Source organism: Mustela lutreola, chromosome 17, assembly GCF_030435805.1.
Source record: "Mustela lutreola isolate mMusLut2 chromosome 17, mMusLut2.pri, whole genome shotgun sequence".
In the NCBI taxonomy this organism is placed as follows: Eukaryota; Metazoa; Chordata; class Mammalia; order Carnivora; family Mustelidae; genus Mustela; species Mustela lutreola.
The window spans coordinates 44328433-44353607 of NC_081306.1; the positions used below are offsets into that span (position 1 = coordinate 44328433).

At 50.7% G+C, this 25175-nt stretch overlaps 1 protein-coding gene across 3 annotated transcripts in view; it reads right to left on the reverse strand.

Moving 5' to 3' along the window:
- Positions 1–2265: 2265 nt before the first annotated feature.
- The window catches only part of LOC131819307 (general transcription factor II-I repeat domain-containing protein 2B), a 36134-nt gene continuing 13224 nt past the window's right edge, over positions 2266–25175 (reverse strand). Inside the window, exons 4-16 of one of the 3 annotated variants that reach the window (XM_059154251.1) lie at positions 24487–24606; positions 23039–23222; positions 22837–22865; positions 21313–21367; positions 20975–21018; positions 19284–19361; positions 14707–14763; positions 12066–12128; positions 8206–8283; positions 7232–7315; positions 6198–6381; positions 5973–6001; positions 2266–4080 (exon numbers count right to left, since the gene is read on the reverse strand). In XM_059154251.1, coding sequence (XP_059010234.1) covers positions 2474–4080; positions 5973–6001; positions 6198–6381; positions 7232–7315; positions 8206–8283; positions 12066–12128; positions 14707–14763; positions 19284–19361; positions 20975–21018; positions 21313–21367; positions 22837–22865; positions 23039–23222; positions 24487–24606 — 2612 coding nt within the window. In that variant the 3' untranslated portion in view covers positions 2266–2473. Of the gene's footprint in view, positions 4081–5972; positions 6079–6197; positions 6382–7231; positions 7316–8205; positions 8284–8307; positions 11033–12065; positions 12129–14706; positions 14764–19283; positions 19362–20974; positions 21019–21312; positions 21368–22836; positions 22866–23038; positions 23223–24486; positions 24607–25175 lie in introns of those variants that run through there. The other 2 variants (XM_059154252.1, XM_059154253.1) reach the window with 2 other exon arrangements.

The window sequence follows — 25175 nt, forward strand, 5'->3', positions numbered from 1 at the left end:
CTTCCAAAGCCCTACAGGACCCATTAGGCTCTCCTGACCCCGCAGAGCTCCCGGTCTGTGGCTCAGCCCTAGCGGCGGGTGCTGTGGCCGATGGGCGCTCAGAGGAGGGAGGTGACAGGGTCCCGGCTTCCAGAGCTCCAGCCCCCCACCCCCACCCCTGGCCAGTGTTGGAGGAGGGACCAGTGTCCTCTGGCCGCCCTGGGATGGGAAGACAGGGCCTCGGGGCGATGCCGCGCACTCTCTGCCCCTAGCAACTGATGGGGACCACCAAATCCAGCCCCCGGCTCCTGGGCTGGGCCCGAGCACCCCGCTCCTAAGGGCTCTCATTTGGAGACGCCCCATCAATCCACGACCCCAGAAAACCACCTGCTCATTCAGTCAGTTCTCCCAGACGTGGCTCAGTCGCCGACGTGACGGTCCTGGGCCACTGCGGTGCCAACACGCATGCAGGGGGAAGAAGGAAGCTAGGGGGGGAAGGAGGGGAGTCAAAGCTGAACGGCCCATGGAGAGCCCGGTCACAGAAGGCAGCCCGGGCTGTCCCCTGCTGTCCCCTCTGGTGCTAACCACCATAATGCCACACAGGACAGCCACCTGTCACGGAATAACGTGGACTTAGGCGTCCCACAGCCCTAGTCTGAATCCTGACCACATTGCTGCATGTTACGTTGGCTGGTCACTGAATCACTCTGGGCCCGAGCTTCTGGTCTGTCACGGAAGGGGCTGACTTTTCCCTGCAAGGTCCACAGGGTCCCTTTCATACTCATTGTAGACATCAGCCCAAGTACACCCGTACCCAGATACACGGGGGCGGGGGGTGGCCTCCCCTGACCCCGCTGTAAACCAGCCCATTCCTCCCCCCAGAAAGGGAGCCTCTGAGCTAGCCAGACCCAGCCGTACCTGCAATCCACCCGCCAAGGACAGGAACGGCTGGGGGGGGCGTCATTTTCCCTGGGTCCGAGGACAGGCACTGGGGCTTCAGCTGGGGGCGGGTCCCTTGCGTGGGAAATGGCCTGGAGGTTGGTCTCTCTCTCTCCTGCAGCGCCCCTTCATTTTTATCCAAGTGTTTGGTCCGTGGCTTCCTAAGTGGGTCACCACCAGGTCGGGGTCTTTAGCCTTTTTGTTCCCTAGTCAGATTAATTCCTCCACCCTGGAAAGTGTTCACAATTTTGGGTTACTAATTCCAGTGGCTAATACAGACTAAGAGCATGGTGTGTGTGTGCGTGTGCGTGTTCTCCAGGGGTTCCGTGCTATAAAGGGAAGCCCATCAGGACAGTCTCCAGGGGACGGTCCCCAGCTTGCAAACAATGTGAGAACACACGGGACACCATGCACAGTGTCGTTTATGGTAAATGAGATCCGAGTATTACACCCGTGTTCGATTTACTAGAACCGGCCACTCAGTCGTGGTTCGGGAATGTCCCGATTCTTGGAAAATACTCCCTCAAGCTGTCAGGGGGCGAGGATATAGGTAACCCCCTCAAATGGTCCAGAAAAGATTAAACACACATTATACTCAGAGACTCATGTCTACACACTCACAGGCAACATACACACACACACACACATGCACACACACGTACACACAAAAGAGAGGAGTGGGGGAGGCCCAACGAACAGGTGATGAAGCATCGGGGTAAAATTTCAACCATATGAGAATCTGGCAAGAGAACATGTAAGAGTTCTTCATACCTTTCTCATTTCTGCAACCTCTCTGTAAATTGGGAATTACTTTAAAACACAGTTTATTAATTTTTTAAGGCATCCCCGCACCCAACCTGGGGCTCGAACTCACTGCCCAGAGATCAAGAGTCAGCTGCTTTACTGCCCGAGCCAGCCAGGAGTCCCTCAAAATAAAGTTTACCAAAAACAAAAGAAAACAAAACAAAACCAGAAAAAAACCAAAAACCAAAAACCAAAACAACCTCCAAACCTCCGCTTCCTTGCCCTTTGAAAGCCTGTGTTACTTGTTAAGTGGGATTTTCCATTTTTAACTCCCACCTTTGTGGGTCGGCGTGGCAGAGGAGACATCACACGGGACTACTGTGGTTGGCGAAGGTGTCTCCAAGGGACCGTCCCCCAGCGTGCGAACGTGTTAGGTCACAGGGGATACCGTGCAAAGCATGGGGGACTGGATGTGTGCGCGCATACCCTCCACGCATACACGCCTCTCTCTCTGTTTCTCTGCTGAGCGGCCTAAAACTTCCGTGTGCCGGCCTCAGGCGTGAGCGGAACCCGCCCGCCGCAAGGAAAGGCAACCACCAGGGATACAGTAAAACGCTCGTGATCTTTACTGGACTGTGTGGAGGCATAAAATGTCATACAAACGGGTCGGATGCCGCAAGTTGCGTTTCCGAGTCGAGGTGGAAAGAACTGGAAAGCGGAGACCGCGTGCACGTCGCCTTCTCATCTCGCCGTCCGTGGGGCGCAGAGGGTCGCAGTCGTCCGCGGGGTGCGGCCGGGGACGCCTTCCACGTCATGTGGCGATGTGGAGCACGGAATCCCACTGCGAGTCCTTGAGCCGCGAGCAGAATTTCGTCCTGCTCAGTTTCATGATGGAGAACAGCTGCTCGCAAATGTACGTGCTCCCGAACATGGACAGGATCTTGGCGCAGTGGACCCTGTACCTCGGGTAGCTGCCCCACAGGTACTTGCAGAACTCGGGGACCCCGACCTTGTCGTATTTCGTCTTCAGCACCGTGTTGCACTGCAGGTCAATGACCTCCATCTGGAGCGCCTCGTGCACGCTCTCAACCGTCACGGAGAACGGGGAGCTGAACAGGGTCAGTTCGCTTTCGTGGACCTTGAAGTCAGACAGCCTCTTCTGGAACTCGGTCTTCAGCTCCGCGATTTTGGGAATGTAGTTGAGGCTGTCGCTTTCGTTTCTGGAGACCGACTTCAGCGTGGGAAAGTGGGCCAGGTTGTTCCGGGCCAGGTGCGTCTCCCAAAGGCACAGCTTGGCCAGAAAGGCCCGGATGAGGTCGTACATCTGCGTGACGACCTGCGAGTGCCCCTGGAGGGAGATGTTCAGTGTGTTCAGGTGCATGGTCAGGTCGACCAAGAAGGCCAAGTCTCTGATCCAGTCTGGAGAGCTCAGCTGAGGCAGGGGCTTGCCTCGGGATGACATGAACGAGTCGATTTCTTCCAGAGATTCAAAGAACCGCTTGAGCACCAGCCCGCGACTGAGCCACTTGATCTCGGTGTAGTAGAGCAGGCTGCCGTACTGGCTGTCCAGCTCGTACAGCAGGGTCGTGAACTCGCTGTGGTTCAGCCCGCGGGAGCATATCCAGTTCACCGAGTTCACCACGACACTCATGACGTGGTCCATCTTCAGCTTCTGCGCACAGAGCGACTCCGGGTGGATGATGCAGCAGACCGACTTGAGGTCCGAGTCCTTGCAGACCGTGGCCACCTTGGACTTGAGTTTCGTGACCAGGCCGTTGTTCCCGTCCACCATCGCGGGCGTGCCCGTGGAGGCCACGCTGACCAGTTTGGACCAGTCGATGTTGAACCTCTTCAGGCTCTTCTCGACGCGCAGAAACATCTCGTTGCCGGATCTCGTCCCCGTCACGGGCACCGTGTCCAGGAGCTCCTCCGACGCATCGAAGTTCTCGTCCACACCCCGGATGAATATGGCCAGCTGCGGGGTGTTATTGATGTCCGTGATCTCATCGATCGCAATCGAGTAGGCCACGAATGACTTGATTTTTTCGCGCAACTTCTCCCATAAGTTCCCGGCCACGTCTTCTACGGGCTGCGCGGCGGTGGCGGTTTCCTTCGGGCTCACATTGGTCGGCGCCTGTTTCTGCTCGGGACCCGTGATTTCGGGTGACCCCAGGAGGTACTTCTGGAGCCCTTTCTTCAGCTCGTGGAGCTTCTCGTCGCGCATCTTCTCCGTGTACTGGTCGTAGTGCTTACTGTGGTTCGTCTGGTAGTGGCGGCGCAGGTTGTACTCCTTGGACACAGACATGCTCTGTTTGCATATCAAACACGTGGGGATATTCTGCACTTCCACGAAGAAATACGCTCTCTCCCACTTCTCTTGAAAGACACGGCCCTCCTGGTCTATCTTCCTTTTCCCCACTTTGGATAGAGACATGGAGACAAGACACATTTCACGTTTTCTCTTAATGCCGCTATACGAAAACCGACGGCAGAGACGTGATGATAAATGACAGGGGTGAGGTGGCAGGGGGCAGGGGGTGGGGTGAACCCGGCCCTGCAGAGAGGGACGGCTGACTCTGAGCCCTAGCCAGCTGCTGCTGGACGGAAGGTGGGATCTGTGGCCAGATCTTCGGATTCCAAGAGAATTTAGAAATCGACTTTTTTTTTTTTTTTTAAGGAAAACGCTATGCCAGACACCAGGCTCAAACTCACAACCCCGAGATTAAGAGTGGCATACCCTACCCACTAAGCTGGGTGCCCTGGATCCCCAACATCGACTTTCATAAAACATCCCCAGCTTTTCTTTCTTATCCTCAAAAACATCCCTGGGTTCTTAGCGTCGGCCGCTCATTCCCATTTTTAAGAGGTCCGTGAGCCCCGTGAAAGGCGTCTTCTGTGATCTCAGGAAGTACCTGTTTGCCACGTCTGCTTTAAGCGACACTGATCTGATAGTACGTTCGCATTTGAATGTCTATTTTTGTTCATTTGGGTCTCAAGAGAACTTCGAAGTCACAGAGACGGGGATGGCCACGGCATGTGGTTGACCTGCTGTGGGCCGCAAAGGCCCTTGCTCATCGGCCCAGAACCGCACCCAACTTACGTGCTTTAAATTTAAAGGAACCTGGCCATGAAGCAGGTGCACTCTGCTTGGAGAGAACACGGGTCTAAACATTCACTTCAAGGAAGTGTGGGCAGAGACAAGAAAGAAAGTCAATTTGGTGGCTGCCTGGGGCTGGGGACAGGAACAGGAGATGACAGAAAAGTGGGTAGAAGGGACCTTTAGGGGGTGATGGGAATGTCCTAGTGTTTGATGGTGGGGACAGTTTGCCTAACTCTGTAAATTTATCCAAAATTGCTGACAGGTGTATGCCTCACCCAAGTGAATGTTATGGCATGTAAATCATGCCTCCATAAAGCTACCAAGAAAGGTTAAAAAAAACAAACAAACAACTCATTAGGCAGCAAGATGAGTTTGGGAAGAACCATCGGGAATTTTCAAAGAGTATTTTAGCTTTCCCAGCTTGAACCACGGAGGTTCCTTCGTGACTCGGACTCCCGAGGAACTTCCCTATGCCTACTTTCCTTTTCTTTTTTGTTTTTTTTAAAGATTGTATTTATTTTGACAGAGACAGAGAGAGAAGGAACACAAGCAGAGGGAGTGGGAGTGGGAGAGGGAGAAGCAGGCTTCCTGCTGAGCAGAGAGCCCGATGCGGGGCTCAATCCCAGGACCCTGGGATCATGACCTGAGCCGAAGGCAGAGGCTTAAATGGCTGAGCCACCCAGGCACCCCACGCCTGCTTTTCTCACCACATGGGATGCTGTTGACTTGCAGGGACCCGGGGGCCAAGCTCAGAATACGGGGCATCACTCAGAAGAGATGCTGACCTCAGCCCCGGAGGGGGTCCTGGGAGCCCTCCAGTGCCCAGTGGCACCCTTTTGGCTCTGAACTGGGGGGACATCTGGGCGGAGGGCAGGGGTGTCCTGGGGGACGGAGCTGGGGTTCCAGGCAGGCGCTATGCACCCACGGGTCTGGGCTAGTTCAGTAAATGCTGCCCAGCCCCCGCCACCGCTCGCCGGCCAGGAAGGGCTCCCACATGCGAGAGCCAATGAGCGCCTTCAAACTGTGGGATGAGAATTCTGGTGAAGCCCCAGAAGGAAAGGACCTGATGACCAGCAGGTCACATAAACTGCGTCCAATGAACACCAGGCTTTGTTCTAGGGCTCAAGAAGCAAGGACCCCGGGGTGAGGGCCCGGCGACACGTCTGGCGGTGCTGGGACGCCCTTCTCGTCCCCTCCCCGGGCTACTCACCGTTGCTAAGCTCCAGGCCTGGAAGCGGTCTGAAGGGAGAGAGACACAGTGAAAGCGACAGAGTTCATCTGTCCTCGGACATGCGGCTCCCGGAAGCGGCCACCTCCTGGGGTTAAAAAAAAAAAAAATCCCACTGCCCCCTTCCCCATGGCCCACCCCCCACGGGTCAGGTGGTGGGCGACCCTCAGATTCATTCTCATCACCAAGCAGGGGGCGCTCACCTACCTGATGACCGTGAACTTGATGAATTCTGCGGCATCCAAGATCCTTCGCATGGAGCTGATCTCCAGGTAGCCAGGGGCCTTGAAGACCACGCCCGGGGGCATGCCGTCGATGACCACACAGCCAGGGTTGAACGTGATCTTCCTGTAGGGGACCTTCACCGGGAAGTCCGCCCCGATGGCTTCACCTGGGAGGAGAGAAGCAACAGACGCGCCTCAGTGTGCCACTTGCCTTTCCCAGACCACGCTTTGTCTTCACGGCCGAGGCGTTAAGATCCTTCCCGTCCAGGGACAGTGGGGGCGGTCGGCCACTGTTGCTTCAGGGACAGCCTTACTGACTTGGACGTTGGCAACGGGCAAGGTAACAGGCACAATTTCTCTCTCCATGAAAGAGAAACGATCCTGGCATGTACCTGAAAGAGGGTTTTATGAAGATTGAATAATGAGTCACACGGGAGTACTGAAAGCCATGCTCGGCTATTACGTAAGAACCCAGTAAATCGAAGAGAGAGAGTGTTGCGATCACGGTGTCCATGTAAAAGATCGTCGGGGAAAATACACACTGATTTTGATCGTAGCTCGTTCCCAGGGAGATTATTTCTTTTTAAAAAAAAACATATTTGGGGGGCGCCTGGGTGGCTCAGTGGGTTAAGCCTCTGCCTTCGGCTCAGGTCATGATCTCAGGGTCCTGGGATCGAGCCCCGCATTGGGCTCTCTGCTCAGCAGGGAGCCTGCTTCTCCCTCTCTCTCTCTGCCTCTCTGCCTACTTGTGATCTCTCTCTCTCTGTCAAATAAATAAAAATAAAATCTTAAAAAAAGAACTTAAAAAAAGATTTAAAAAATACATATATTTTTTATTAACAATTTTTTTAGTAAGCTCTACACCCAACATGAGGCTTGAATTCAAGCCTAGATCAAGAGTTGCACGTTCTTCTGTCTAAGCCAGCCAGGCACCCCCAGAAAGATCAATAAAGTATTCATTAAAAAGAAATACCTCAAATATATACTTTCTGGATAAGTAACAATATAAAAACTTACCAAACTTTCGGCTAAAGAGGTCATTGACTTGTTCTCTTAGTTGTTTTATCTTTTCAATGCTGGATAATCTTTCCTTCTCATTATCTAAAAAGAATCAGACAATCAAACAAACTAGGGTTATTGATATATTTGCCCCCTAAAAAGCTGTTGGAGAAAGAGCCTGACAGCATAGGAAGAAAGCACTTTACCTGGCTTATCGTTCAGTTTAGTTTTTAGGAAATGTGTAAATGGAAGCCATCGTAGATGACAGAGAATGTCCCAAATCATAAACCCATGTAAACACACTCCACACTGCTTTAGGGAACATTTTCAACATTATGTAGGACCAGTTGACCTCTACTCTTCAACACTGAATTAGCAATCTTAGCCAACGCAACATGACAAGTAAAAGGAATAAGACGTAGTAGGACTAGAACGGAATATTTTTCAATACTTCACATTTTTATTGTATTTAATTTTGAATAACTAAAGCAGTTATGTGGTTCAAAACTCACAAGACAGAACACCGCACAGTGAACCATCTCTCTCCCATCCCTTTCCCAGCTCTGTTTCCTTCCTTGGAGGGACTGTGTTATTGGATTCTTTTGTATCTCTCCAGATAGATTTTATATATACATATTCAGAAAGGACTGCTCGATGGGCAGCAGATAAACTCCCCTCTGTGGCCAATTCCTATTCCGTGGTAGCTGGTGCTTGGAGTTGCCCGCCCTGAGGTGTATTTTCCAGTAATGCCAAGGCATGGCTGTGAGAAGCAATATATCTGATTAACGATGTCTGATATAAGCAAGGTATTCAGTGTTTGACACTCTGTACTGTATTTGATATTTCTGAATTGCTGAAAGGATGAACTAAGCAAAAAAATAATAATAATAACAAAGTTCCAAGGCTTTATGACCCGTGCCATAAAATGGTTAAAATATAATAAAAAGAAAAATATAACATCAATTACGATAATGCCAGATAGACGTCCATACCTGGAACTGTCACCTGAACAATGTTAAGATCTTCAACACCAGCCGCAGAATTTGTGACGCTGGATGAATTTGTGCTTCCTAAAAAGAGAAACTGAAATGTAGGACTTGAAGAAAATTAGGTTAACTCTCTTCTAAAAACGTCCACGTGCCGCTCTGATCAGAAGCGCAGGCTCAACTTCTAAAGCTTCAGAGAACATGGGCTGTAGGCAGTCGGGCTCCATGCTCTGTGTCTAAGACGCTCTCCATCTTCCCAGCCCCTCTGCCCTGCATGCACTTTCTCTCTCTAAAATAAATAAATAAATCTTTTAAAAAATAAAATACGAAAGTGCTCCTCTGGCTCCACATTCTATAAGTCATCGTAATAACCGCCGTCTGACGCAGGACAAGCGCACACCTACACATGGGCTTCCCCATGCCAAGGTCCTTTGCTAGGTGGTCATTATCTACCGAATAACTTATAGCCAATCCTTTAGAAAACTGCTCTCCAGACCAAAAAGGTGATTGGACTTGTAGTCCCTGCACGAGCGTCATGTCCCACAAGAGAGTAGCACAGCAGGGAGGCCCTCTTGGAGAACGTTTCCATCAACCTGTGTTCAAATCACCGCCGGACTTGGATTCTAACATGGGATTTTTTATACTGTTTCCTCGTTTAATTCAAGTAGAGTTCACACACAACGTTGCGTTGGTTTCAGGTGTACAACACAGCGATTCGACAACTCCGTATGTTGCACTCCATTATATTCATAAAAGTACTTTGAGGTAACAACCTAAGCGTTAATCTATGGAAGAACGGATAACCCGTGATTTATGCACACGGTGGAATATGATCCAACCTTGAAAGGAAGTTTTGTCATTTTCTGCCATGTGGATGAACTTTGGAGAATCTATTTTATTTGATTAAGTTATTATTTCTAACTTTTTTGAGAGACAGCGTGAGTGCACATGAGTGGGGCGGGGAGCGGCGAAGCAGGTTCCACGCCCAGCGCAGAGCCCGGCACAGGCCTCCATCTGACGACCCTGAGATCATGACTGGAGCCAAAATCAAGAGTTGGGCGCTTAACCGACTGAGCCACCCAGGCGCCCCTGGAGATTTATTTATTTATTATTTTTTTAAAAAAGATTTTATTTATTTACTTGACAGATCACAAGTAGGCAAAGGCCGGCACAGAGAGAGAGGCGGGGGGAGGCAGGCTCCCTGCTGAGCAGAGAGCCCGATGCGGGGCTCGATCCCAGGATCCTGAGATCATGACCCGGGCTGAAGGCAGCGGCTTAACCCACGGAGCCACCCAGGCACCTGCCCCTGGAGATTTAAATGCAAGAAGTCAGACCCCCGAGGGCACCCACTGTACAATCCCACCGGTATGAAACAGGTTGAAACGGTAAAGCCACGGAGACAGAGAGTAGCCTGGCGGATGCGAGGGGCTGAGGGAGGAAGCGGGGGAGCGACTCGTAATGAGTTTGGGGTTTGCCTCTGACATGAAAATGCTTTGAAGCTACATAGAGGTGGTCGCCCAGCACCGTGAATGTACAAAAGCTACTGAATCGCTCACATTAAAACGGTTAATTTCATGTCATGTTCGTTTCACGTCAATAAAAAGAAATTGAAAGTATTTTAAGGGTTTCCTTTCGTGGGATTTCAAGGGAACACCACCTCATTGTGTGGCTCAGAACGGAGGTCGCAGACGCCACAGTAAGGCCTTATGGTGGCCTGAGACTGGGCCGTGTAAATATCCCTTTCTTTTTTTTAAATTTTAATTTTTTAAAAAAAGATTTTTATTTATTTATTTATTTGAAAGAGAGAGAGATCACAAGTAGGCAGAGAGGCAGATAGAGAGGAGGAAGCAGGCTCCCTGCTGAACAGAGAGCCCGATGTGGGGCTCAATCCCAGGACCCTGAGATCATGACCCAAGCTGAAGGCAGAGGCTTAACCCACTGAGCCACCCCGGCACCCCTAAACATCACGTTTTATCTGGAAACCCACCAGGCCCCACTGACTTCAGGTACGGCAGACTTAGCACAAACCCATCCCCACGGAGGGAAAATCCATCCATGCCTCCCTCCTGGCTACAGGTCAGGGACGTCACCTCTGGACAGGGGGCGTCTCCTCTGCGTCTGGTTACCCTGACGGCATCACCGCATGACTTCCAGTAAAACCGTCAGAGCTAACACCCCGCGGAGAAGCGGCCCCTTCACACAGAACCCGTCAGTGTCTGAATTTCCCCCTCATACGTAATTAACCTACGCCTCCTGGGGACAGTGAGGGAAACGGTGAAAGGCAAAATGAAGAAAAGTAAAATCACACACAATTCCAACACTGGTCGCTATGGGTTTTTTGGTTTTTGGTATTATCTTCTACTTTTTTCTTTCTACATAAAATTTCTTCTTTTGAAATAAAACTGAGATCGCAGTATAAATTATTACTATTTTTAAAGATTTGATTGATTGATTGATTGATCAGCAGGGAGTAGGGCGGAGGGAGAGAGGGAGAGGAAGAGACAGAGTCCCAAGCGGACCCCATGCTGAGTGTGCCGCCTGACACGGGCCTGATTCCAGGACCCTGAGATCACGACCGGAACTGGAATCCAGAATCGGACGGTTAACCGACTGAGCCCTGATCCTATGAGAAATTATGGCTTGGGTGTCCCTCCGTTTTGTTTGTAACTTGTCTCGAGCCACACGGCGTTGTTTCCCTCTGAATGCACGTGGGCAGTTTTCCCAGCGACGGCCACAGCCCTCTTGTAACCGCGGGGCACCTGGGCTGCTCGCTCTTGTTCTCTCTTATAAACAGCGATGGGAGGGATCTTCCCTCTGAAACGGGGTCAGCGTGCTGAGAGCAGTTTCAGAATTCAGAGAAATAAAGGAAAAATGGAAGAATCAAATCCGGATGGGAACAACCATTCCGTTTCCAAATCCCCCTAAAATGGCAAAATCGATTCAGACTCTGTGGTGAGTCACGGGAAATGATATTATCTCTAAATAAAAGGGCTCCCGGGGCGCCTGGGTGCCTCAGCCAGTTCGGCGCCTGCCTTTTGGCTCGGGTCCTGATCTCAGGCTCCTGGGATCGAGTCCCAGGTTGGGCTCCCTGCTCAGCGGGGAGCCTGCTTCTCCCTCTCCCTCTGCTTCTCCCACCCCCCACTCATGCTCTCTTGCTCTCTCAAATAGATAAAATCTTAAAAAAACAAAAACAAAAACAAAAAGACCCCCACAGCAATTAAGCAACACAGAGAAATGAAAGTCCTCCAACCGGTAGGGAGAAGTAAAGCCCTCACGATTTGCAGACGACAGGATTCTACGTATCAAAACCCCTAAAGGCTCCACCAAGAACTACTAGAACTGACCAATGAATCCAGTAAGGCCGCAGGACACAACATCAAGGCACAGAAATCCGCCGCGTTCCCACACAGCCAGAGTGAAACTAAGACAACGATCCCATTGACAACTGCACCCCAAACAGTCAAATCGCGAGAAATAAACCACCAAAGAGGGGAACGACCTGGACTCTGAAAACGAACACTGACGGGAGAAATTCAAGACGATGCGAAGAAATGGGGACACATTCCATGCACACGCAGGGGAGCGGCGGGCGGAGGGGGAGGGAGAGGGACAAGCAGGACTCGATCCCGGGACGCTGGGATCATGACCTGAGCCGGAGGCAGACGCTTAACCCACTGAGCCACCCAGGTACCTCCCCGCCAGCCCCTTCTTTCTTCCTCACTTGGGATGGAGCATAGTCTGGTCCCGGCCAGTGTGAGCTGCACGGACGCACATACACGTGCGCGCGCACACACACACACACACGCATACACACACCCCACGCCACACTGAGCCGCGTCCCTCTGACGAGGCTTCCAGAAACTCACCTTCAATTTTCACCTCGGCTTTGGGGTCCTCGCTCATTTCTGAAGGGGCACGCGGAGTGGAATCTTGGGAAAAGAAAAAATGTCTACAATGACCTTGGTTGCTGTGTGCCCTCATGTTGCAGCCTTCCACGGCTCCTGTGCCGAGACAGCAGCCTGGCCTGGCACGTTCAACCCTGTCCGTACTTAACACACGTAAAAGTGTAAATGTGAAAGTAATTTTATTTTTTTTTTAAATTTTTATTTATTTTTACTTCTTTTTTAAAAAAAATTTTAATTCAGTTAGCCAGCATGTAGTACGTCCTGGGTTTCAGAGGTAGAGGTCAGCGGTTCATCGGCTGCGTCGAACGGCCAGGGCTCGCCACGTCCGCGCCCTCCTCTGTGCTCACCCCCCAGGCACCCCGTCCCCGACCCCGACCCCGGAGCCCTCCGGGAACCCCCAGTTTGCTTCTTGGAGTTAGGAGTCTCTCACGGTTTGTCTCCCTCTCTGGTTTCCCCTCATTTAGTTCTCCTCCCTCCCCCGTGGTCCTCTGCACTCTTTCTCATATGCCTCCTATGCGTGAAACCACATGATAATTGTCTTAATCTGATTGATGTATTTTGTTCAGCATCACACCCTCCGGGGGAATATCGAAAAAGAGAACCGAAGTTGGCGGCATCACAATTCCAGACTTCAAGCTCCATTACAAAGCTGTCAGCGTCAAGACAGCATGGTACCGGCACAGAAACAGACACACAGATCAATGGAACAGAATAAAGAGCCCAGAAATGGACCCTCAACTCTATGGTCAACTCATCTTCGACAAAGCAGGAAAGAATGTCCAATGGAAAAGAGACAGTCTCTTCAACACATGGTGTTGGGAACACGGGACAGCCACATGCAGAAGCACGAAACTGGGCCATTCCCTTACACCATCCACTAAGATAACTCAAAATGGATGAAAGACCTAAATATTTATTTTTACTTATTATTACTATTTTATCATAATCTCTACACCCAACGTGGGGGTCGAACTCGTGATCCCGGGATCAAGGGCCTCATGCTCTTTTGACCGGCGCAGCTGGGCGTCCCTAAATGTGAAGGTAATTTTAACTTTATGAGGGATCATACGTTAAGAAAGGGTAACCTTCTAAGGGATAAGGGGAGGCAAGAAACTCTCACATATTAAGGAACAGTACCCATTAGGGGACACGGAATGTCCTTTTCTTTGAGGTGATGAAATTCCTCCGGTCGGAAGCACCTTCTTGCTGTCATCAGACATCCCTCGGACAAAAGCAAGCTGGGTGCCCTGCGGGGCGGATCCCCAGCCACCAGCCCCCCGGGGTCCAGCCTGTTATGACCCCGGAGACACAATCGATTTTTCTGGTTTCCCAGAATTATGACCCACGGACACAAGCCTCGCTGGACGATCTCATCTAACTCTGGCTCATTTTAGAAAGCTGCTGTTCATTGTTCATAGAGGAAGAAAGACTCTAAAGGAATCAGTTGTTGGGTATTGGACTGTCGTAACGGAAGATACACCGTCTGGGGGGGAAATGGTGAAGACACACCACACATCTCTGCTCTTGAAGCTGCTGCTTCTTCTTCTTCTTCTTCTTTTTTTTTTTTAAGATTTTATTTATTTATTTGACAGAGAGACACAGCGGGAGAGGGAACACAGGCAGGGGGAGAGGGAGAGGGAGAAGCCGGCTTCCTGCCGAGCAGAGAGCCTGATGCCGGGGCTCGATCCCAGGACCCTGAGATCATGACCTGACTTAGAGAAGATCGAAATCATTTTGGAACCAAAAGAGGCATCATCCTACCCCTAAAAGTGACATCTTCTTGCCTGTAAACCGATAAAGATGTCCCATGCCTCTAGGTGTGGGGACAAAATCTCCTTTATTAATGTTACCTTGGACATGTATGAACCATTTTAAGAGTTCAGGCCTTACACACGATACTCAAGATTCATACACACAGGGAGGGAAGTACCATCAGATTTTACTTCTAGGGGCACCTGGGTGGCTCAGTGGGTTAAGCGTCTGCCTCTGGCTCAGGCCATGATCCCAGGGTCCTGGGATGGAGCCCCGCATCGGGCTCTCTGCTCAGCGGGGAGTCTACTTCTCCCTCTCCCTCTGCCCCTGCTGCCCCGACTCCTGCTCTCTCTCTCTGTCAAATAATAAATAAAATCTTAAAAAAAAAAAAAAAGAATTTCCTAAAATAATTCTCAACTCTGTTCAAAAGAATTTGGAGGGGGTGGCACCTGGCTGGGGGTTGGTGGACCATGCAGCTTTTAATGTCATAAGTTCGAGTCCCATGTGTGGTGCAGAGTTTACTTAAAATTAAAAAAAAAAAAAGAATTTTGGAATGCCCATCAAGAAGACAAAGTGGATAAAGCACAGGTGTAAATCTTTCTTACCGCACAACTTCTAATCTGGGTGCTTTAAGAAGAATCACTCACGGGTCAGAAAAGCAAAGGGTGACAGAGCTCCTGAGACCACATTTTAGCGCCAAGACTCGGGTGTTTTTCTGAGGAGGCATGCCGGGAAGCTGCCTCACTGTCAAACATGCGTCGCGGGTCTTTAAAAGACCGCGCTCTCTGCAAAACACTGCAAACCAGAACACCAAAACTGAAAAGAGGCTAAAATGCCTGGTTTCTCTGACCTTCCATGGGTAACTCCATTTCTGTTACTTCGTCGCTGGCACAAGGATGCTGGCTTTCTGAAAGAGAAGCAAATGACACATTAAAAAAAAAAAAAAAAAAAAAGGCCAAAACAAAATGTGAACAAGAATTCATTTAAAGGGGCGCCTGGGCGGTTCAGTGGGTTAAAGCCTCTGCCTTCGGCTCGGGTCATGATCCCAGGGTCCTGGGATCGAGCCCTGCATCGGGCTCTTTGCTCAGCGGGGAGCCTGCTTCTTCCCCTCTCTCTCTGCCTGCCTCTCTGCCTGCTTGTAATCTCTGTCTGTCAAATAAAATAAAATAAAGAAAATCTTTAAAAAAAAAAAAAAAAGAATTCATTTAAAACCACGCCGACTGCCACCAACGCCGCCCCCTGCTCTCCTGCGCGCCCCCGCCCCGTCCTTCAAATAAATCCCAGGTCTGGCCGCGCGGGGGCGCGCAGACCGTGCGTGTGCAAGCAAGACAGAGGGACTGGTCCTTCCCCTTCCCCACACCATGGCCCCCCCCAGATTAACACTCTTCTGTACCCTCAGTTCATACCGGGTCACTGTGCAAACTTCCCCAACTGCCTCGTACACATCTTTTTTAAAAAGTCATATTTGGGCATAGTTTCAAAGTTACAGAAAAGTCACAAAAACAAGAGTGCAAAGAGGAACCACATACTGTCTCCTTCAACGACGTGGAGATAAAGGTTTATGGTTTCCTTTGATCATGTGCAATCCCGGCTCCTACCCCACCCCAGCTTCCTAAGTAGCTGGATCGTGCATGTAGAGGGGATGTCCTTTTCTCCTTCTCTGACGCACCCGAGGACAAGTTAGGGACACCGTGGCGCTTCACCTCTGCACTTCCTTCCAGCCTTCCCTCCTCTAGGGCAGGATCTGGTCTAGGGCCCGGCACTGCGTCTAGTTCCCACTGCGCTTCACCTTCATTTAACCTGGAGCGGTTCTATAGTCTGCCTGATTTTTATGGCATTTCTGTTTTAGAAGAAGGGAGACTCCTGGGGCACCTGGCTGGCTCGGTGAGTGGAGCGAGCGAACCTTGATCTCAGGGTTGTGAGTTCGAGTCCCTTGTTGGGTGTAGAGATTATTTAAAATTTTTTAAAAATTGGGTGGCTAGTGGGTTAAAGCCTCTACCTTCGGCTCAGGTCATGATCCCAGGGTTCTGGGATCGAGCCCCACATTGGGCTCTGCTCAGCAGGGAGCCTGTTTCCCTTCCTCTCTCTCTGCCTACTTGGATCTCTGTCAAATACATACATAAAATCTTTTTAAAAATTTTTTTTAAAAATTTAAAAAGGGAGGGAGATGACCCTCCCTCCACTGAAAGTTTCTTATTTCGAGTTGGTCTTTTCTAGACTTCTCTCTAGATACCACAACCACTGGTGACTCCTGCTTGACCCAGTCTCTTATTATAACGGTTACGAAAGGATGGCTTCCCGATTCCAGCGCTAACCAGCACTTGGCGTTCCACAGAATCCATAAATGTTCTTCTGTAGCTCGCTTGTTCAAATCAGGATCCCGACGGAGCCCCACACGCGGCATTTGGCTGAAATGTCTTAAATATCTTTTCTTCTCCATTTCTTCTCTAAGTTGCCATCATTCGATGAAGAAAACCACCTTGTCTTGCGTTCCTCCCGCTCTGGAGCTTCCTGCCTGCATCCTCATGGTGTCTTTGTGTTGTTCCTCTATCCCCCGCGTTTCCTGCAAACTGGTGGGTAGATCTAGAGGCTGGATCAGATTTAGGTTTGATTTTGGGGAGCACGTGTTCCCAAGGTGCACCTCCTACTGGATCCCATCAGGAGGCACATGAAGTCTGCTCACCTCCGCCTTCGTGATGTGAACACTGGACCACTGAGTTCAGGAAGTGTCTCCCTAATCCATTTGTGATAATTTTCCCATCAATGTTCTATGAATGGCTTCACTGGCCATTTGATGATTATTGCCAAGATGTATGGCTTCAATAGGGCTGTGTAATGGGGACATTTTATAGTTTTTTAAAAGCCTTACTCCCCCCTCCGTTTTTTTTTTTTGTTGTTTTGTTTTGTTTTGTTTTGTTTTTTTAAGTAAGCTCTATGCCCATTGTGAGGCTTAAACTCATGACCTTGGGAAGAAACCTGAATGGTGTTGATCCTCTTACGCCACCAATGTCAAAGGAACCTGGGCGTGGTGTATTTCAGCAAAGCTTGTCCTGTGCATTCTCCATTCCCAGGGGCCCCGGAGATGGGTCCTGTCTTGTCCTGTCTCCATTCCCAGGGGCCCCAGAGATGGGGTACCTGCACATATGAAAGACCTTACGGGAATTCCCAAGTCACCGATGTGTGTATGTGAGTCAGGGGTCTTCTGAGAAGTCTGTGCTCAGATGGAGGGTGAGGTCCAGGTGGGGTTGGGAATCAGACTTTTGTAGAAATCTCGCACGAGCCCCTGGGCCCTGGTGGGGCCACAGCTGACGTCACAGGCTGGGGAGGGGGGCTCTGCAAAGGCCAGTCGACATTCTGAGCAAGGGGCCTTGGTTGCCCTTATGGATGTAAACATTTCTCCCTCCCTTCAAGGGTATATAACGATGTCAGTACTTCAGCACGTGAGGACTTCGCCTGAGTGGGGGCAAAAACTCTCCGTCCCATGGAAAGCCGCCCACGATGTCAGGCAATTTTCACCCTTGGGGCATCAAGAAGGAAGGGGCCCCGCTTAAGGAGTCTTTGTGCCAAGAAGATATCTTGAATAGTTCCGTCCTTTTCCAAACAAGCAGGAGAAAGATTAGAAAGTGCACATTTAACCTAAATGTGGCTCTTCAAACAACGTGCTTCTTTCCGCAAAACTGAACCAGAAGGATGGTACGTACGTCTGTCTAGTCCTCTGCTCATTTCACGGCTGCCTTGGGAGCAGACTCTGTAAATACCCCAGATTCCCCCAACTGTATGCGTTTTGATAGAGCTCAAGGTCATTTGAGCTGAAAAGGATATTCCTGGGAGTCAAGATGGAATCATGTGTACTTTTTTCCAAAACGCGAGCGATTGAGACGCAGGCTACATGGATTCTTTGCGAGGGACACGCTCAGCTCAGCAAGCACACGTGAGCACCTGCTGTGTGCACAGCCCTGGGCTCGGGGCCCTGGGGCTCAGAGCTGGGGGAAGACGCTGTGTGCTCCCCACCCCCACCCCAGGAGCCCACCACTGGCTAGGGCCGTCTGCAGCGAAAGCATAAATACCACACAAGCACGCAGGACTAAAGGTGCGTGCACTTTGGGGGCGGAAGCTCCCTGCTCTTCTTGAGATTCCGACCGTCCAGAAAGTGGCGGAACTTGCTGGAAGCCTGCAGAGCCAGGAGGGAACCAGAGGGATCAGCTTGTATAAAAGCCGGGGGGAGGAGGATTCGGGGTCTGTTCAGAGACAGGAATCAGCCTGAGCAGGACGTCTGAAGAACGGAGCAGGGGGGCTGGTCGTGGGGGGACGGGGGGGGGGCAGACAGAACAGGAAGGGAGCCGGGAACCGCGACCGAAGACACGGCGGAGAAGCCACAGACGATGTGTGAGCAGGGGAGGGAGGCGACAGACCCCGTTCTCCAGGAATAAATGCTTGGGGGACAGGACATAGGACAGATTGAAAAGGGATCCAGCTGTGTGTGGGGGTGGGGCGGGCAGCCCAGAACCAGAGTGTATCGATACGACGGACACTCTCACTGGTCTTCAGTTTTTGGAAAAAAAATTTTTTTTTTTTTTACCGTATGTTAGAGACCTCAGAGTGGCGCAGGAGTATTTCAAGGTAAGATTTCTATGGGAAATACTTCAAACCTGGTCACGTTTGAACAATTAACGGCAAAATGTCCCGCAGTCTGCCTGCCTTCCCAGCAGAGTCAAAGACGAGACGAGACCCGGGGGCTTACAACGCTCTTATGGACGCGACATCGTCCTCTCGTCCAGCTGGCACCATGCTGGGAGGGGTCCATCCGGATTCTGACCTCGCCAGACAACTACAGACCACCTACCCGCGCCCTGTGTGAAACGTGCGCGTCTCTGGTAAGCCGTGTCTTCTGTTCCCCATTTAACTTGTCAATGAAACAAATATTATTAAGAACGGGACCTGAATTTCTTTTGATACTTTCCCAGGAATTTAGGGGACAGACCAGACAGGAGAGGATCAGAGAGAAGTTGTTGTTGTTTTTAAAATAGTTTCCACGCGCAGCACGGAGCCCAACGCGGGGCTCAAACTCACGACCCTGAGATCAGGACCTGAGCTGAGATCAAGTCACACACTTAACCGACAGAGCCACCCAGGCCAGGATTTTTGAACGCACAAAGTAAGACTTCCCAACAGATAAACTCAGGTCCTGTGCGCCCTGGAACCTTCACCCTCATGTTTTTGCCCTGAAGCCTATGGACTCAGGCTACACGGGATCTGTGCTATGACTGGGAAATGCTTTATGTCAAATGGCCCTACGCTAGATCCCGGGCATGTGGGTCTTCTTTTTATTTTTTTTTTAATTACTCTCTGTTTTTCAGAAGGGGGCTAATGACAGTTTTCTATCACTGATAACGTTTAGGGAAGAGTATGAGGCTAAAATGGTATTACCTTGCGTGTTGTAGCAATAGTAATTAGGATCTTCCGATTCCTTCTTGACGGACACAGTCGCCGGCTTCACCGCGGAGCCTTAGGAGGCAACGAAGACGATACAACCATGCGTGAGTCCGCCGCCCGCCCCTGCGCACACCCAGTGAGGCAGGAGCTGCTGCTGAAACTTCCAGGCTCTGGGTTAACACGACGGCACAAGAGTGAGCGAAACCACGCGGCGCTCACGCTCTCCGCGCAAACCGTTAGACCCGTATAAAGGCAGAAGCCAGGGGCGCCTGGGTGGCTCAGTGGGTTAAGCCGCTGCCTTCGGCTCGGGTCATGATCTCAGGGTCCTGGGATCGAGTCCCGCATCGGGCTCTCTGCTCAGCGGGGAGCCTGCTTCCTCCTCTCTCTCTGCCTGCCTTTCTGCCTACTTGTGATCTCTCTCTGCCAAATAAATAAATAAAATCTTTAAAAAAAAAAAAAAAGGCAGAAGCCATAGCGACGTCATCAAACAAACAAACGACAAAGGTCACGAAACAAACAAAGAACAAGAGAAAATCAACACAGAAGCCGGGAAGAAAGGAGGGGATGAGAGGAAGAAGTAGGTCGAGTTCCCGGCCGGAGAAAAACGCTCCCTGTCCGGACAGCGGCGTCTACACGTGCGTTTGTGGAAAATCCGGTAAATGTGTTTTCCTTTTTAAAAAAATTTTATGTATTTATTTTTAATAAATATTTATTTTTAAAAAATATTTATTTTTAATAAATACATTGAATAAAAATTTATTTATTTTTTAAAATTTATTTATTTGACACAGAGAGAGAGCACAAGTAGGCAGAGAGAGGGAAGCAGGCTCCCCGCTGAGCAGAGAGCCCGATGCAGGACTCGATCCCAGGACCCTGAGATCATGACCTGAGCTGAAGGCAGAGGCTTTAACCCACTGAGCTACCCAGGCACCCCTTGTTTTTCTTTTTTTAAGATTTTATTTATTTGGGGCACCTGAGTGGCTCAGTGGGTTGAGCCTCTGCCTTCGGCTCAGGTCATGATCTCAGGGTCCTGGGATCGAGTCCTGCATCGGGCTCTCTGCTCAGCGGGGAGCCTGCTTCCCGCCCGCCCCCCCGCCAGTTTTTCTGCTTACTTGTGCTCTCTGCTGTAAAATAAATAAATAAAAGCTTAAAAAAAGATTTCATTTATTTACTGGGGCTCCCAGGTGGTTAAGTGTGTGCCTTCGGCTCAGGTCATGATCCTGGAGTCCCGGGATCGAGCCCCGCATTGGGCTGTCTGCTCAGCGGGGAGCCTGCTTCTCCCTCTCCCCGTGCTCCTCCCCGACTCGTGCTCTCTCTCAAATAAATAATAAAATCTTTGAAAAAAAATTTCTTTATTGAGAGAGAGGGTGTGTGAGGCAGGGGGGAGAGGCAGAGGGGGAGAGAGAGACTCTCGGGCAGACTCCACACTTAGCACGGAGGCTGACGCAGGCTCCACAGCCCGACCCTGAGGCCCCCAGACGCCGCTGAAAGGATCTCGTTTCTCACCAAGTGTGATGTTAGCTGTTGGCTTTTTGTTGTTTTTTTGTTTTTTTTTTAAAGTCGCATTGAGAGAGTGCCCCCCCCTTTCTACTTTACTGAAAGTCTCACATTTTAGAAGTAAAACCAAAGAAAGGAGTCATGATAACCCGCCAAAGACTTGGTTTTAAAGGCATCGGTGTACATACCGGAATCTTCCATGGGCTCCGTTTTCACACTGACGGGGCCGCAGCTGAAAGGAGAAGGGAGCCCCCATCAGGACAAGCCGGTGGCGTGAGGCGAGACCACAGGCGTCGGGACACGCTGTACAACAATCCCCCGACATCCACACCATCCTCGCTCCCCCCGCCCAGCTAACCAGCCGAACACAAAGCTAATTCTTGTAATCTGTCATACAAATAAAGGTGTCCACAGAACATAGTCTTAAAATCCCCAAATCCCTTTGAATAAAGAACGTCGAACTTCCCCCGGTCTAAAAACGAACACGTTAGGGTTATGTGTGCATTTGATTCGCTATACCCCCTACCTTTCGCTTGGCGATGTCGCCGACCTCTCAGCGTCTGTGGCCACCACAGGCCCACCTGTGCGGGAGGAGAAAGACACTTGCTAGCCCCTTTCTGCACCTTGAAAATGCCAACGTTCAGAGGCACGTAAGGTGAAAGCAAAGGTAGAGAGAACACAAGTCCAGCCCCAGCCCTTACGCCATCGTCCTGGGCAGAGATAAACTCAGAGCAGCCCTCGAGCCCTGGGGCCACGTGTGGGGGCAGATTGGGGGCCGAGGAGTGGATTGGGGCTGGAGCGACCTCACGCGGGTCACTAAACCTCCTGGGGCCTCAGTTTCCTCGTCTGAAAATGGTGGTAGGGTGACGATCAATTAATACGTACAGAGTGCTTAGAATCGCGCCAGGTACAGCACATGTGCAGAGAAAGCCTGGGCAGCTAAGACACTCCTATAGTGAAAGTACAAGCCATGGGGGACATCGGCCACCGGGTCCCCGGACGCCCCTGACCCTCAGGTCCCTGCTTTAACAGTACCTGGGTAAGTCTGGGAACTTAGAAGTGCTCTGCAAGGGGCTTTGCTTGGAGAGTAGTTCAGGGTCGGCACAATGTCAGGTTGCCCAAGAACCCCGCCTGCGCCTTGTGAAGCCTGCCCCACCCCTCCCCTGGGCCTTTTGTTTCTGTAACTAGTCCACCGGGCCAAACACCCTCTTCGGCCTGGTCCCCCAAGGCCAGCTACGGCCACTGTGTTTCTCACTGCATTCTAGAATAATCTGAAGGAGTAAGAAGTGGGCAGAGGTAGGTCTCCAAATGCTTCTGGCAAAATTATAATTTCTTGGTCCCTTGGCCATCAAAAGTTAAGGAGATGATGAAGGGTTGTGCGTTCTCAAACGTGGTCTCCAACACCCACACGTGCTACTTTCTGCCGGAGCACGTGGGATGGGCTTCCCGGCAGAACCAGCACATAGTGACCCTGCTTTAGCTTGAGAACCTGGTCCTCCAGGAAGCTGTTCTGGTCACACAAATCTAACCCCTTCCAGGCCTCCAGGGAGGACCACCAGCCATCCTGAGAACATCACAGGTCATCGCTGGTTGTCTGTTGGACAGTCTCCTTCATTCTAGATCATGAGTCTCTGAAGCACGGGAACGGTCACATCTACACCCACTCTGGAACCCAACAATGCCTGGCCCATGGCTGTGCCTCAAAGACCATGGGGTGACCTGGCATCCTCACACTCCTGTCCTTGAGGACAAGGTTGGCCTTTCCGCCCTCCCTGCTCCAGCCGTGGAAGCTTGCCGGCTTGAGACCGGGCAGCAGAAACCCATCTCAGTTCTCGCTGTGGTGGGTCCTTCCCTGACCTGCTCACCCTCCAACAGCACGATCCCCACCCCACCCCGGCCACCCTGGAGGGTCAGAAGGTTGCTCCCTCCGCGGGGAGAAGGCAAGGAATACACAAGCTTCCGAAAGTACCAAACTTGCATTTTAATTAAGAAAAGCAGAACTGGCTTAGCAGCCAGGAGCAGTCACCAAGTATGAGGGGCTGTCACTTACCTAGCTGACTCACTGGACCTAGGAAAGGTCTGCAAGAAAACCGATACTATTACCTGACGTGAACACACAAGGAAGACAGATCAAACATCCGCATAATCAGCTTCTACGTGTAACAGAACTTAATGAACAAACGAACTTGAAGCGAAGCCGCCCATTTATCCTCAAAAGGACCAGCTGTTATGAGGGGGATAGAGCCTGCCACCTGTTTATGATGAATGAAATCCCCGCTTTGTTCTCCAAGATCCATTTCAGGGTGGCGAGACCATAGTTCTCAGGGGGTTGAAAGGCGACTCCTTCTGGAAGGCCCTGCACGGCCACGGCCCCGGGGTCTCGCAGCATCTTCTCGTACGGAACAGGGACCATTGCTGTCGTCCCCAAGGCTTTCCCTAGAGGAAGAGTCCAGATGCCTTTAGATGGAATGAGCCCAGACGCTACCGGTCGGTTTCATTCAAGGTAGGAAGAAAACTTGGGTGGCGATACTCTGCTTTGAAGGTCAAGTAAAAGCTCATGTACCCCATTCCTTACAACCCAAGTTCATAAAATTCCCAAAGGGCCCAAGGAAGAACTTATCAAACATTTTACTTTACATCTTCACTTTAGAAAGAGGATATAATAGGTCTTTTTTCTCCAGTCTGTTGGAGACGATGCACCCAGGTTGGCAGGGAGGACCCGTGGTTCTTCAGGCTGCTGTCAACAAGGGATGGGAGCCCCCACCCACAGCTTAGCCATCCCTATGTCCCTATGTCCCTCCAACGAGTCAGGCCAACTTCCTGTGGAAAAGTTACAGAGTCAACATGGCCTCACGTTGCTGCCATCTTGGGGCCATGTCAGCCTTTCTGCACTGGCTGACCAGCCCCCAGGGAAGGAGCCCCATTTATCTCAGGGAAGGGTAGCCTGAGACCCCCAGATCCCCTATGCTCGGAGTCCCCCACAGTCAAGTGCTCACAGGGACCTGAAAGTTCCATAAATATATGAAGCTCTTTAAAAATGACAAACAAGACCCTGAGATGCTAAGGAAGGAGCTTATGTCGCAAGTAAGTACAACACCCCTGTAGCTATTTGGGTACTGAGCCCTTTTTTTCTTTTTAAAGATTTTATAAATTTATGGCAGAGAGACACAGTGGGAGAGGGAACACAAGCAGGGGCAGTGGGTGAAGGAGAAGCAGGCTTTCCCCTGAGCAGGGAGCCCAACATGGGGCTCGATCCTGGGACCCTCATGACCTGAGCCAAAGGCAGACGTGCAGGGACTGTGCCACCCAGGTGCCCCAGCCTTTTTTTTTTTCAAGATTTTATTTGTAGGGGCACCTGGGTGGCTCAGTTTGTTAAGCAACTGCCTTCAGCTCAGGTCATGATCCCTGGATCCCGGGATCGAGTCCCATGGCAGGCTCCCTGCTTGGCAGGAAGCCTGTTTCTCCCCCTCTCTCTGCCGCTCCCCCTGTTTGTGCTTTCGCGAATAAATAAAATTAAATTAAAAAGAAGAAGAAGAAGAAGAAGAAGAAGAAGAAGAACTGGCTTTTCACTTAAGGAGAATGTGGAGTTTTAAGTGTCAGAGGCATCTAAGTGGTCCCATGAATAAGGTGATCTGAAACGGGGTCCAGTTACCCCTTGGTGAACTATTCAGAGAATTAATGCTTGGCCTGTGAACTTTACCGTAACAAAAGCAGAAATAGTCCTCAACTGCTTTTCTGAGTATTTCCGTTTCTCCTGAATCCATCGGCATCCCGTTTGCAGGGCCCGGGGGCTTGGCCTCCTGCGTTTCTTGGGCAATGCCTGTAAGTGAGTGACAGGCACAGAGTCATTGTCCCAGCATTTGTCTTGTGCGTTCCTTTCATATCTCTGCTTCTGGTATTGTGAAGCAAGAAAGGGGAAGAATGAAGAAACACAAAACCCTTTTTTTTCCCCCTGAGTAAATTCTACCCCCAAAATGGGGATTGAACACACGACCCTGAGGTGGTCACACACGGCTCTGACTGAGCACCCAGGTGCCCCTAAAACAAGATCTTTTATTAAGAAAACCCACAGAGATGGGGTGCCTGGCTGGCTCAGTTGGTAGAGCATGCAACTCTAGATCTTAGTGTTGTAAGTTCAAGTCCCATGTTGGGTGTAGAGATAACTTAAAAAATAAAATCTTGAGGGCGCCTGGGTGGCTCAGTGGGTTAGGCCTCTGCCTTTGGCTCGGGTCATGATCTCAGGGTTCTGGGATCAAGTCCTGTGTCGGGCTCTCTGCTCGGCAGGGAGCCCGCTTCCCCCCTCTCTCTGCCTGTCTCTCTGCCTACTTGTGATCTCTCTCTGTCAAATAAATAAATTGAATCTTTGAAAAAAATAATAAAATCTTGAAA